General features: G+C 35.1%; 1 protein-coding gene across 1 annotated transcript in view; it reads right to left on the bottom strand.

The window, feature by feature from the left end:
• Positions 1-12,495, bottom strand: part of LOC128492590 (dynein axonemal heavy chain 3-like) — a 428,956-nt gene that overhangs the window by 241,284 nt on the left and 175,177 nt on the right. Inside the window, exons 25-26 of the mRNA XM_053465187.1 lie at positions 7,228-7,380; positions 3,681-3,822 (exon numbers count right to left, since the gene is read on the bottom strand). Coding sequence (XP_053321162.1) covers positions 3,681-3,822; positions 7,228-7,380 — 295 coding nt within the window. The remainder of the gene's footprint in view (positions 1-3,680; positions 3,823-7,227; positions 7,381-12,495) is intronic.

Raw genomic sequence — 12,495 nt, 5'->3', positions numbered from 1 at the left:
TGCTGGTACATCATATGGCACAATAAAACTGCTGCAAATGTAAGGCTTCCAGAGATTCCACACATCTAGCTTTAAACTACAACTGTTTTAGCATTTGGTCAATTATGAATTTTATTGTATCGAGTCAGGCCTTGAAGCCAATGAGCAGGTTGAGTCCAGAAAAAAATATAAAAAAAAACATTTAAATGACTATAAACATTTCAAAGAAATCCTTCAGTTCTAAAACTGCCTGGAGGAAGAAAGACTCACTGATACAAACAACAAGCATAAAGGAATCCATTTGCAAAATGAATAGAAAAATGCAAGAAGTTGACAGGTTGTCTAGATGAAAATAAAATCCAACTGCATGAAAAGAGAAAAAAAAATCAAAATGGCACAGAAATGACAAAAAAAATAATGCCAACCCTACTGTCACATATGCCTCGGTATCTGTCTGTCCATAATCCATTCTGTTACAGGTAGCGTTGTAAATTATAAACAGGTGCTCACTTCTGAGAACTTCAAAAATCTAGGATACAGACTAAAATAATTGTAAAATTATTTAAAATTCTTTGCATTGTTATTAGCCACACTCTCTCCTGTCTATCCATCTATATACAGATAGAGAGGGAGCAAGAGAAAGAGAGAGAGAGAGTTTGCCTTTTGTAGCATCTTCCACAAATAATGCTTTAAATACAAGTTACAATTTTAGCTAGTTACAGTTAAACTAATGTCCACTTGGTAGACAAACTCTGCTTGGTGCGTTAATGGCCAAGGTGCCAGGCTCCAGATTTTTCTATTGTTCTAACGTGATATTGTTTTTTTAGGATACGGTGAACTCAGGACAGTTTTTGACATGTGCAACCCATTGCTATTTAGAAAACAAACAATTATGCAGGTGCACTAATTCCACCTAATGATGGGCTGAACTTGCCAAACATTGTCCTGCAACGTCTTTGTAGGTGTCCTTTGTTAAATGGCACATGTAAATAATATGTATTATTTAAAGAAATACATTCCTACACCATGTTTACTTTTTTACTTGTTAACATGGGAGTTACAATGAAATGAGATATATGGTCATCAAATTGTAGTGAAACCAGACCAATCATGCAAACGGCGCTAAAATCACTTTTAGACATAGGGCACAATATGTTTAAATATATACAATATGGAATACAGAACTGAGCGTATGTCCATCAGCAATGGTACAATCAGCTTATTTTAATTACAATTCACAAGCATATTTAATAAGAATATTGCAAATGATGGAAAAACAAGCATTATACTGTATGTTCTGGTTAATGTGACACTGACAGGGAGCATTAGCAGTTATTTTAACTGGACACCAAATAGTTGGCTTGCATGGCATTACAATTTAATCTTAAAAGATACAAAATCATTAGAATACTTTGAATACCCTATAGAGCACATTCCATTATAATTAATTAAACTATGCTGATTACTAATCACAATTTGTCTCTATAGATTTACAAGTGATAGATGATCATCATTACGTAAATGACAAGATGATGTATCTGACATTATCTGGGAAAAATTTTAGTTAATTCCTTTTTCAGGTAAATAGGTAAAGGTAATGCTGAGTTTTTGTGGATGAAGACTTGGTTAGTCATGTGTAACTAGAAGTGAATGAATGCCAGTCTGAGCTGAGGGAGGTAAAGTAGAAGTCAGTATGGTGAAAGTCAGGTCTTGTCAAACCAACCTAATAGCATTCTAAGAAAAAAGTCTAAAAATGTAGATCTAAGAGTGACAGTAGATGTGCCTACTTGGATTTTTCTCAAAAGGCATTTAATACACTTCCACACAAAATGTTACTGAAGAAATTGTCAGAAATAGGCTTAGGGGCAAATGTGTGTACTTGGATTGGAAATTGGCTAAAAAATAGAATGTAAACAGTCGTTGCAAATGGAAAATTCTCAATCTGGACCAAGGTATTAATTGGAGTACCTCAGGGGTGTGTCCTGGGTCCTCTTCTATGTAATTTGTTTATTAATAATCTCCTATATTGCATTAAGAGCCAGGTCTCAGTGTTTGCTGATGACTCAAACTTACATAGGTAATACAATCTAACCTTGATGTTGCTTCTCTGCAAAATGATTTAGACGGCGTGGGGAACTGGCCACACAAATGGCAAAAATTAAGTTCAATACAGACAAATGTAAAGGTATGCATTATGGGAAAAATAATAACAATGCATAAAATATTTTAACTGGTATCTCTCTGGGAAAAACTACTAAGAAGGAGGATTTGTGAATAATTATAGAAAACAGACTTAGCAACAGTGTGCAATGCAAAGACCAATAGGTTATCAGCATGTTTAAACATGGTATTGATTCAGGGTAGGAGGATATCATGTTGCCTCTTTATGGGTCAATGGTAAGACTTCACCTTGAATATACAGTGCATTTCTGGGCACCATCCTTTAAAATAGACATTATGGAACTAGAAACAATTCAAAGGATTAAAAGATCTTATGAAGAGAGACTAAAATGTTACATCTATATAAACAGTGTTTTAGAGGGGATATTATAACATTGTATAAATATATGCAGGGCCAATATAAAGAGCTGTTCATTAACAGAAATGCGCAAAGAACCAGAGGCCATCCTCTGAGACTGGAAGAGCAAAGATTTCATAGACAACAAAGAAAGGGATTCATTACAGTACGGGCAATAAAGGTTTGGAATTCACTGCCAAGAGCAGTGGTTCTATTAAATACAATGGATGCCTTCAAAAAGGGTCTGTATATAGTTTTAGAAAAGCAGAACAAACAGAGCTATAAATGATAGAATATAACATTAATATTTTAGAGCCTCTTGGTCCAAAGAGAAATCAGATTTCCTTTTGGAGTCAAGAAGGAATTGGTTTTCCCCTTAGTGGCAATTTTTTAAAAAAAATTGCTTTAATTTTTTTTGGGGGGGGTTGCCTTCTTTTTGCTAGCAGCTAGTTTAACTTTTTTCAACCTAAATGACGATATTACTATGTTACTATGACTCAATTTCAAATGAGATTGCTTAAAAAAAGGAAACATTTCAACCACAGGTGCTGTTTTTTTTTTTTTTACTAAATGCAGGAATAGAAACATCTTCCTTAGTACAGTTGAATGGTCAGACCTTTCCAGAAATAACTGAATCAAGAAAAATGTTGCCTCAATTCATATTTTTTTTCCACTGGAACACTTAATTGTCATGTATCACATTAGCACAACAAGAAGATGATTCTTAAAAGTGTCTGCATTCTTTTGTATGCGATAAAACTTTAGAGTAACATACTAGACAGTTAATTGATGTTTTGTCTAAATGGACAAGCCCATGTAACCCACAATTTTACAAAAATGTTTGTAAAATTGTGGTTACATGTGCTTGTCTATTTAGACATGTATGTATGCAACATTAGCATGCTCAGCAACTTAGACATTCCTCCTTAAATGCCAAACCAAATCATGAAAGTAACAAAAAAAAACCAAAGTTTTTCAAAAGCCCGCGCCCCACTTAAGATATGGTGTATGTAGTTTGCATTCTGAGCTATACATAGCGTTAAAAAATGGGGATTGATGTGTCAAATATAATTTCTGTTAAGGCACAGTTGTTATTTGAGGATAAGATGGGGCGAGAGTAACACACATTGAGTCATCAAGAGCCGCAAGCCTGCCCCTGTGATGGGATGATTGACATACTTACCATGAACATCAATAGTGATAAGTGCACCAAGTGTGATACGTTCCATTTTTGTTAACCTTCCTCTCACTAAACTAACAATGTCTTCAATCTGTTTATTGCTTTGCTTCAAATATGTTTCCAGTCCTCCCATCTGCATAATAGCCTGCAAAATTTAAGAAAAAAGCAAAACAAAATGCATTAAAAAGTAACTTTTTTTGCGCAAGGTAATTTAATTAACTTCATGCAATCTCCTTTTACACTGGTAAAGTTTGAACATAAAATATTTGTCATAAACCTCAGCAGCTTCCTATTCCAAGTGATGTATTAATTTTAAAAAGTTGAGAAGAAAGCTGGAATTTGTATTTTATTTTAGAAATAAAATGAGTCATGTTCACCTTGCAGTTTCAGCATAACACTAACACTTTTCTATTAACGTTTATGGCTATTTTTAAAAGTTACATATTTTAATTTTTGAAAGCACAGAAAAACTGTAAGCAGAAATCACGAAGTACTATAAACTTAATTGTGTTATTTCTTTAATAATGTCAGCAATCAAGCTTATATTGAAATAAAAAGTTATGTTTGTTGTTCTATTGAATATTTTGCATACCTAATACATGGTTTGAACCTTTGTCTCCTCTTTGCAAGTTGTAATGCTTACTCAAAAAATGTAGAAGAACAAATTGGAAGAAGATTCGATTAGCTTTCGCTCGTAAGGACCTCTTATAGGCACTCGGATATTTTTAGGGGCCTGATGGGCATATTATACAATTCAGCAAGTTATAGGATAAACACAATATAAAACTGATGCCTTTCTCAATAGAGTGAAACATATTCAATCATACCACAACTTATTTGGGAACTAACGGTGTAAATTGGGCTAAACATTTGTGAGGCTGGGCTTACCCTGCATATGGGCGGGCTAGTCACACAGAATCCTGAATCTAAGGGAAAGTAGGCAGGAAATGGGCGTGGCCAAATGCTGTTTCCACGCCCAGAGAAAGAGGAAGGTGATTCGGATACTCAGGGGAGCAGCGCTTCACCCAGAAACTATTAATTGCAATAAATAACTCATACTCTCATCAAATCAGTATGCCAATATTTTTGGCCACTTTATGGGCACGTTGGGGGTTATTTATATAAAAATAAATTCCAGCGAAACATTTTAAAAGTGATCTTCTCATCATACCAACTAATTAAATATTCCTGAGGATTTGACAATTTAAGTAATTGCTATGGTAATAAATTTTGCACCGGAATTTCTTTTTAAAATTAACACCCAAGGCAGGGATGTAGCTAGAAACCACAGTGCTCTGGGGTAAAAAATAGCCCAGGGGTCCACCACCAAGCAACATGTCCGACTGTGCCACCTTTACCCCCAGACAGCTTGTGAGTGCCACCTTTAACTCCTAGCATCTTATATGTGCCATCCTAATCCCCAAACAGCCTGTTTTTGCTTTTTACTCTGCCTAACATACAGTCTGCCACACATACTGTATGTAACACACAAACACATATACATCTATGCTCACACACACACATACTTACAGATACATGTTTGTATATACAAACACTTTTACATACACATCACAAACACATTCATGTTAACACACACTAATGCATACACATTATGATCAGATACACTTATACATAGACATTCATGCTCACATTCACTTATGCATAGGCATTCATGCTCACATATACTTACTCATATATAGCCATGTTAACAAATACTGAGGCATACACATTCAAGCTCAAATACACTTACAAATACACATTCATGTAAACACACGTATACACAGACATTCATGTTCATATATGCTTACATACATACATAACACCTACATTTAAAAACTATTGAATATCTTAATAGAGGCCGAGTGCTTGAAAATACTTCATATCTAAATCCAGCCGTACAACTTTTCCTTCTCAAGGCTAAAGGTTATTCAATGTCTTATTTTTTCCCCTTTTTCTGAACGGCATGCTAATTGGCAACAACTTTGAGAGTTTGCATGGTTCAGTGCATCTACAACAGATACAAATTCAACCAGATCAGAACAAAATAAAAAAATATTCTTCTACTTTAGCGATACACAAATACCTATCTAAAAAAACTCTGACTTAGAGAAATCCAATTATCCTTCAAAACAGTTGTTTCAGACTTAATAGTCTGTTTTTGCATATCAAGTTTAATTTTACTGTTGTTACGCAGTTTAGAGTCCTGTTGAATGACACAAAAGCAAGTATGCAGCTGTGCTTGAGGAGCTGTGTTGTCAAGAGCATTGCAACAAAACAATGCCAGATTTGTTCTAAGTTAATAAGCTTACTAACTAGAAAATAGAGTACTTATTTTAAATATTTTCCAAAAAAATTGAATCTTTGGGTCATTGAATTTATCCTCAGTCTATATTCTTTGTTTTTTGAGTGGTGTAATGCTTTTACAAAGTTTTGAGGTTTTAATTAGGGACTATTGTATGTCTTGAAAGCATTTTCTTTTGACAGTTTTCTTACAAAAGGAAACCATTCACTCACCTGTTCTAGGTTTACTTCATTTTTATCATTCCTTCCTTGTAAAGCTGCCAGAATGTATGCTAGTATGGTCAGTATTTGGGAAGCCACCATGTTTTACTTTTGTATTAATTATTAAAATCAGTCAGGGTAACCCTTTATAGATATTTCATTTATAAGGGTTGCCACATAATGACAACAAATGTGTTGTATGAAAGTCGACAGTTATCAATAGATAGCATACCTGGGTACTTTTGGGCTACTAGGAGCCTTCCCTTGCAGGACGAGGGCAAGAATACCTGCTGACATTAGTTGTTGGTCCATCTGACAATGTGGGCGAGTGATTGGTCCCACTGATGTCAGAGGACAATCCTGCTCACATGAGTGTGAGTTCCGGCTGGGACCCCCTCCCCCATTTAAGGGGAAAATGTGTGGGGAGTGGGCGTGTCTGGTTGAGTTCCAAGGTGCGATAGATGAGTACTAGAAGAATATGACCATTTTCCTGTTTACCTGGTAGATAATCATAAAAACCATAGACTCGTCTCACTTTATGGTTTTGCTTCTGTTTTTAACTGAAGTAAAATGGACCTGTTTGCTAAAATATACAGGTTACTGGACTGACTCTCAAGGTCTGAGGTGAGCCAGATAAATGTGATGGAAAGTATAGCAACTCAAAGTATAGTAAATTCAAATGAAGCCAAGTGTTTGGGATTTCACAGTCGAGTGCTCAATTTGACAAAAAAAAGTCAACTTTCAACTTTTTGATTTTAACTCCTTACCCAGCTGCCTCTGATAAAACCAGGGAACATATTTCAGCCTGTTTCTTATGTATATGCTTAGTAGAACTCCCATACAGTCAAGGGGAATAGCAGCAGCCAGCAACATGTATGCCCTATTATGTTTGCCAGCATACATGTGATAAAATGCTGCTTAAGTGACTTCAATATGTGTGCTACTGTACCCATGCAAGAGGCGTACATAGTAATTAGCTGCAGCCAGAGATGAGACAGGAATAAAATGTATACATTGTTGCTGTTTTTTTGGGGGGTTTGCCAGCTACCTTTGAAACTTCCATCGTCCAATGCACCATGCTAGAAGCCAAAACCACTTGTCCAGGCCATTGTAGAACCCACTCCTTCCTTTCAGTCTTGACATAGGCATTGATAGATTGTGTCATAACTTCCTGGATTGATATTTTCATGGTTCTCTCCACCTACAAAACAATGCATACATCACTCTCCTATATATATAAGATAAGATTAAAAATCAATCAGAAAATCAAATTGCATAATAAAACTGAGGAATAAAGCTTTTAGCATTAACATGGCAACATCCAATGCACTTTGTGTCCATCTTAGGCACTAAGATGCCAGTTAGCTAAAAATAAACAGCTTGGAAATGTCTGAACATAATGCTTTCCTTAACAGTTGACAAAGGCTCTACAGCACAGCCAATAATAAGATGCAATTTTAACCCAACTACTTAACATGCAATTTATTTTCACTTAGGCAGATGATTTTAAAATATATTCTGAGCCGAACAGCCATCCCCTTCAACATAGAGTATTTTAAAACATTGAGTTTGTCAGACCAGGTAATTACCATTATTACCAGTGGAATGGCCAAGAAAATGGTTTTTATCCTTACATTTAAATTTATAAAATGTCTAGATATGATTATGACACAAGGATCACCATATATATATGGCAAAGAATTGCAAAGAATTATGTATTCACACGCTGCCACCCAATTTCCAATGGGCTTTGCAACTGCCTTATGAATCTTGTTTCTGTATGTCTCCCAAGCCCAGATATTAGCTCATTATTATTAGCAAGGCTTAAGCTATGAAATGAGTGATATCCATGATATTTCTGAAGGTAAAACAATTAAAAGGAGGATGTCTTTAAAATGGAATGTTTGTATTCCCAAATTGACAAAGCTACTGAAAATTAAGAAAAATATAAGACAAATATTTGCAGTTAAATAGCTGACAATAGTCTTAAACTAGAGAGATAGAAGCTGCAATCAATTTATTATTTGATGTGGCTGTACTGACCAGAGCATCAACACTCCTAGGGCAGTGTGCTTATGAAATTATAGGTTAGACAGGGAGTTAAATGGTTGGAGTATTGTGACACCACTATTTTGCCCATATAATTAGAGCAAACAATCGTAGAATGTTATGCTCTGTTAGGTGTCCTGGCAAAGTAAGAAAGCTGATAAGTATGGTTTTAAAGGCGTTTTAAAGAGACTCAGAAGATCGTGTTAAGGGAAATGTATTGCTAGGATGACAGTTGTAAGCATTTTTTGCACAGATTAATTTATATGTAATATTTTTCTTGACAGTGATACGATCTGCTACATGTTAGTCACCTATCATAAAGAGGAGGAAAGTACAAATTAAGAAATTGTGATGAGATAAACATAATTTGTGCTGCAATGTATTGTGTGAGTCGGTGAAGGGATGGGCCTAGGAGGAGAACCTGTCACCTATTGCATGGAGATATGAAGATTACAGTGGATAACCAAGTCAAATGAGCTACGTCATGCTCCTGGGAATACATTTCGTCAGCCTGTTTAACTTACAAGAGTTATCGCCAGTAACATTTTGTTCAATATACAAAATATATATACAGGATTTGGTGTGGTGAGGGAGGGAAGTTGTTGGATGAGATTTGAGATGAGGGCCCATCACATAGCTATGTACTTGTGTCTAAAGATAGGTGGATAAAGTATCAGGAACAACCAGAAAAAAAGTATTTGTAATAAAGCATTTAATGTCAACTATTTATGGGAAAGAATGCTATTTGTATTTAGATATTTGTATTTTATTTTATTTTGTGCACACAATAATTGCAGTAGTACGGTTACAAGAAACCATACTACTGCAATAATTGTATGCACAAAATAAAATAGACTGACTTCAAACGATTTACATATGTTATCTAAATATTTATGTCAACAGTTGCTTTTTCAGAGAAAAGTAAACAGTAGGATAATATTTTCACATGCTTTTTTTAAAAAAAACTTTTTTCTGTTAGTAGCGTACATACAAACGGAATCAATTAACTACCAGGATAAGGTGTTGGTGGTTTCCTTGGAAATAAAACAGAGTACAAGTACAAGATGCAAAATGTTTGTAATTTGAATGTTTGAATTTAACCATTAAATCTCTTTTCTGTATTTGTTAATAAAACTAACAATCTTGATTTAAAAATTAACTTTCTTAGGAAACATGTGTATTACGTTCAGTTGGAAAAGGTCTTCATAATAATATTTAAAACCACAATCAGATGAAACTAAAATACCTTTTTTAGTGGACTATCAGATCATTTTAAGGCATCTATAAATCTTACAACCCTGGGGCCTCATTATTCAAAGCATCCAAGCTGTACCTTAAATGAGGTTAGTGTAGCATCAGGGCAAGGCATTAACACATTGCTCTATTCATCATCCAAGTCTAATTACATTTCCACAGTCAATAGCCAGTTCACTTATCATAGAAGGCTTTCAAATGGCTCTGTGTACCATCCCCTCCAAGCAGGAACCAAAGTGTGTGGGGGGTTAATATAATAGCATATTATAATAGCATAAAAATGACAGCCCAAGTGTCTTCCTTTACACTTGTAAATCAGTCGAATGGCTAAATATTCGGTTCAAAATGTCCTTGCAGAATTTAATTTAAATATCCCATCGAACACTGTGCCTAGTACAAACATTTTTTTTCCCCTGCCGGCAATTGATTTTTTCCAGGAAGCTCCGCCATTTTGTGGAACTTCACTGGAGCTCATGTCTTTATTGAACACATCCATTAAACATTAACAGTGCTGGTGGAAAAAGTATGTGAACGTAAAAATATAATAACTGGTTGAACCTCCTTTTCGAGGCAATAACCTCTACCAAGCCTTTCCGATAGCTGTGGATCAGACCTGTACAACATTCAAGAGGAAGTTAGACCATTCTTCCTACAGAATTGCTTAAACTCAACCATATTCTTAGGATGTCTGGTGTAAACACTTCCACAGATCTGGGCTCTGATCAGGACACTCCAAAAGGCAGATTTTTTTTTCCCCAAGCCATTCTATAGTAGATTTACTTCGATGTTTAGGGTCATTGTCCTGTTGCATAACCCAACTTCTACTGAGCTCCAGCTGGCAGAGAGCCATCCTGATATCATCCTGGAATGATTGATGATTGTATGCTTTTCAGACCCTGAGACAACTAAGCAGCCGCACACAATAATCCACTGTAGTTCACCATTGTTTTTAAGCCCTACACAGTGCTGTGCACTTTCCTCAAGCGGTTAACCTTAGATTCATCAGTCCACAAAACATTTTCCCAGTAGCACTATGGAGTGTCAGTGTACGCTTTGGCAAACTTCAGGCAGATCAGCAGATTTTTAGTAGCTCTAAATCATACCTCCAGTCCCATTTAATTGATTGGATTCTATATGGACAAGAACGTTACAATCATTTGTCTGTTATTAGTTAAAATAGATTATGTTTGTTCATTATTGTAACTTAGTCGAAGAACATATAATATTTTAAGACAAATTTATGCATGAATGCTGGTAATTCTTTTTCTTGCCCGTGTGTGTGTGTGTGTACAGTACACGCATACCATACTCGTGGTATTTTTCTTTTCGAAATTGGTTTATTTTATGTGTCTTAATCAAGACTGACTGTATTCAGGTTTAAGCACACACCTTTTACAATATATTTCCAGAGGCCTTGTATGTGCATTTGTTTGTACTGGTCTAAATGGTACATTACTGTAATTTGGCGATGCAAGAATGTATAAACTCTCATAAATGCATATAGATAGTTTGTCTTGTTTTGAAACTCTGCTTGGATTTTAGAGAAACATAGACGTGGGATTATATATAAAAAAGAACTTTCATGACTTTTTTTGATGTAGTTTATTTTTTGTTTTGGTTTGTAAAAGGCACTAAAATTGAAAGAAAAACATGTTGTTGTCTTTTTGTCATTTGTTTCCTATATATTTTGAAGTGAAATGTTAAAGGCAAAAAGGTTTCAAAACATGTATTGTCCCACTTTCTACATGATTGTTCTATCATGTTTTAAAAGCACATTTATGATCAGAATGTTATTGTCGGGTAGCACTTTTCCCACCACAGTTTAGATACTTTTACAGATAAAAAATCTTATTTATTTGCAAAGGTGCTCACGCAAACAGCACTTTCATAAATAGCTTTTAAATATGAATCTGTTCACCCCGGTTGCTTAAAATACCAGCTTTGAACTCCAAAACTAGATTATTTGAAGTGACTTGTCTCACAGGGAGGGACTTGCAATATATGATTCAGAATCAAACAGAAACACTAGACGGTTCATGAATTATTCACCAGTAATGTGGCATTTGGCTCACGGTTAGAAGAAAAGACGGGCTGCTAGTTTAAAAAAAAATCACTGCCATGTATGCTAGGGAATTGGTTTAATAAATGTTTGCAATCTGTACCTAGCAATAAAGCCTAGGATTTTAGCTGTTAAAGTAAAGTCTGCATTGCCTAGCTCCAAAAAAATGTAAAAAAAAATAATTAATATTGGTGTCAATGAAAAAATTATAATAGTTTTATGGTTCAAAGATACATTGCATGTATTTATTTATTATTAAATTAGTTTAAGCAGGGTCACTCTTAGGCCTGAGCAAGTGGGGCTTCGGCAACACAATTAGGGGCCCTGCAGTGACGCTAATTACCGCTCCTCTCGCTCACATAGGGATTCACTGAGCATAAGGGAGAGCAGAACCCCTGCTTGCTGCCTCCTAGAAAAGAGAACAAAGGCTCCTTACCCCGTAAACCCTGAGGGCAGCCCTGAGTTTAATATAATAGTACAGGATCTATGAGGTCCACCTTGCATCCATCTCAGTCAACCAAAGTTAAATGAGCTATCTGTCACAAATGTGCGATTAGATTTAGTATCTGCTTGGGGAAGGGAAGAATAACATGGACACATTTTTAGGTGTTAGGTTATTTTAAATTTTAAGTTTTTGAGTTTTAAAAATATTGCTAAGTAAACTTTTGTGAGTGTGTAGTTATAAAATTAACAGAGATGGCGCTCTTTCTCATGAATAAGCAGTGGACACAAACCACCTATAAAAAGTAAATATATATATATACACAGTGACTTCAGCTATACCTATATGGTAATGGTGTAATGAGAATATTTAATGCTTAAAAATGAGCTATTGGAATATGGGATTAATTTATCTGCATTACTTCAATATACAGTACATATTTAATTGTATATCGGCCAAAAGAAGAAAAAAAACAAAAAGAAAAAATATATAGATATCTATATATATATATA

This window comes from Spea bombifrons, chromosome 4, assembly GCF_027358695.1.
Source record: "Spea bombifrons isolate aSpeBom1 chromosome 4, aSpeBom1.2.pri, whole genome shotgun sequence".
NCBI classification, from domain to species: Eukaryota; Metazoa; Chordata; class Amphibia; order Anura; family Pelobatidae; genus Spea; species Spea bombifrons.
Note: the sequence above shows the minus strand (reverse complement) of the source record. Positions and strands in the feature narration are given on the sequence as shown.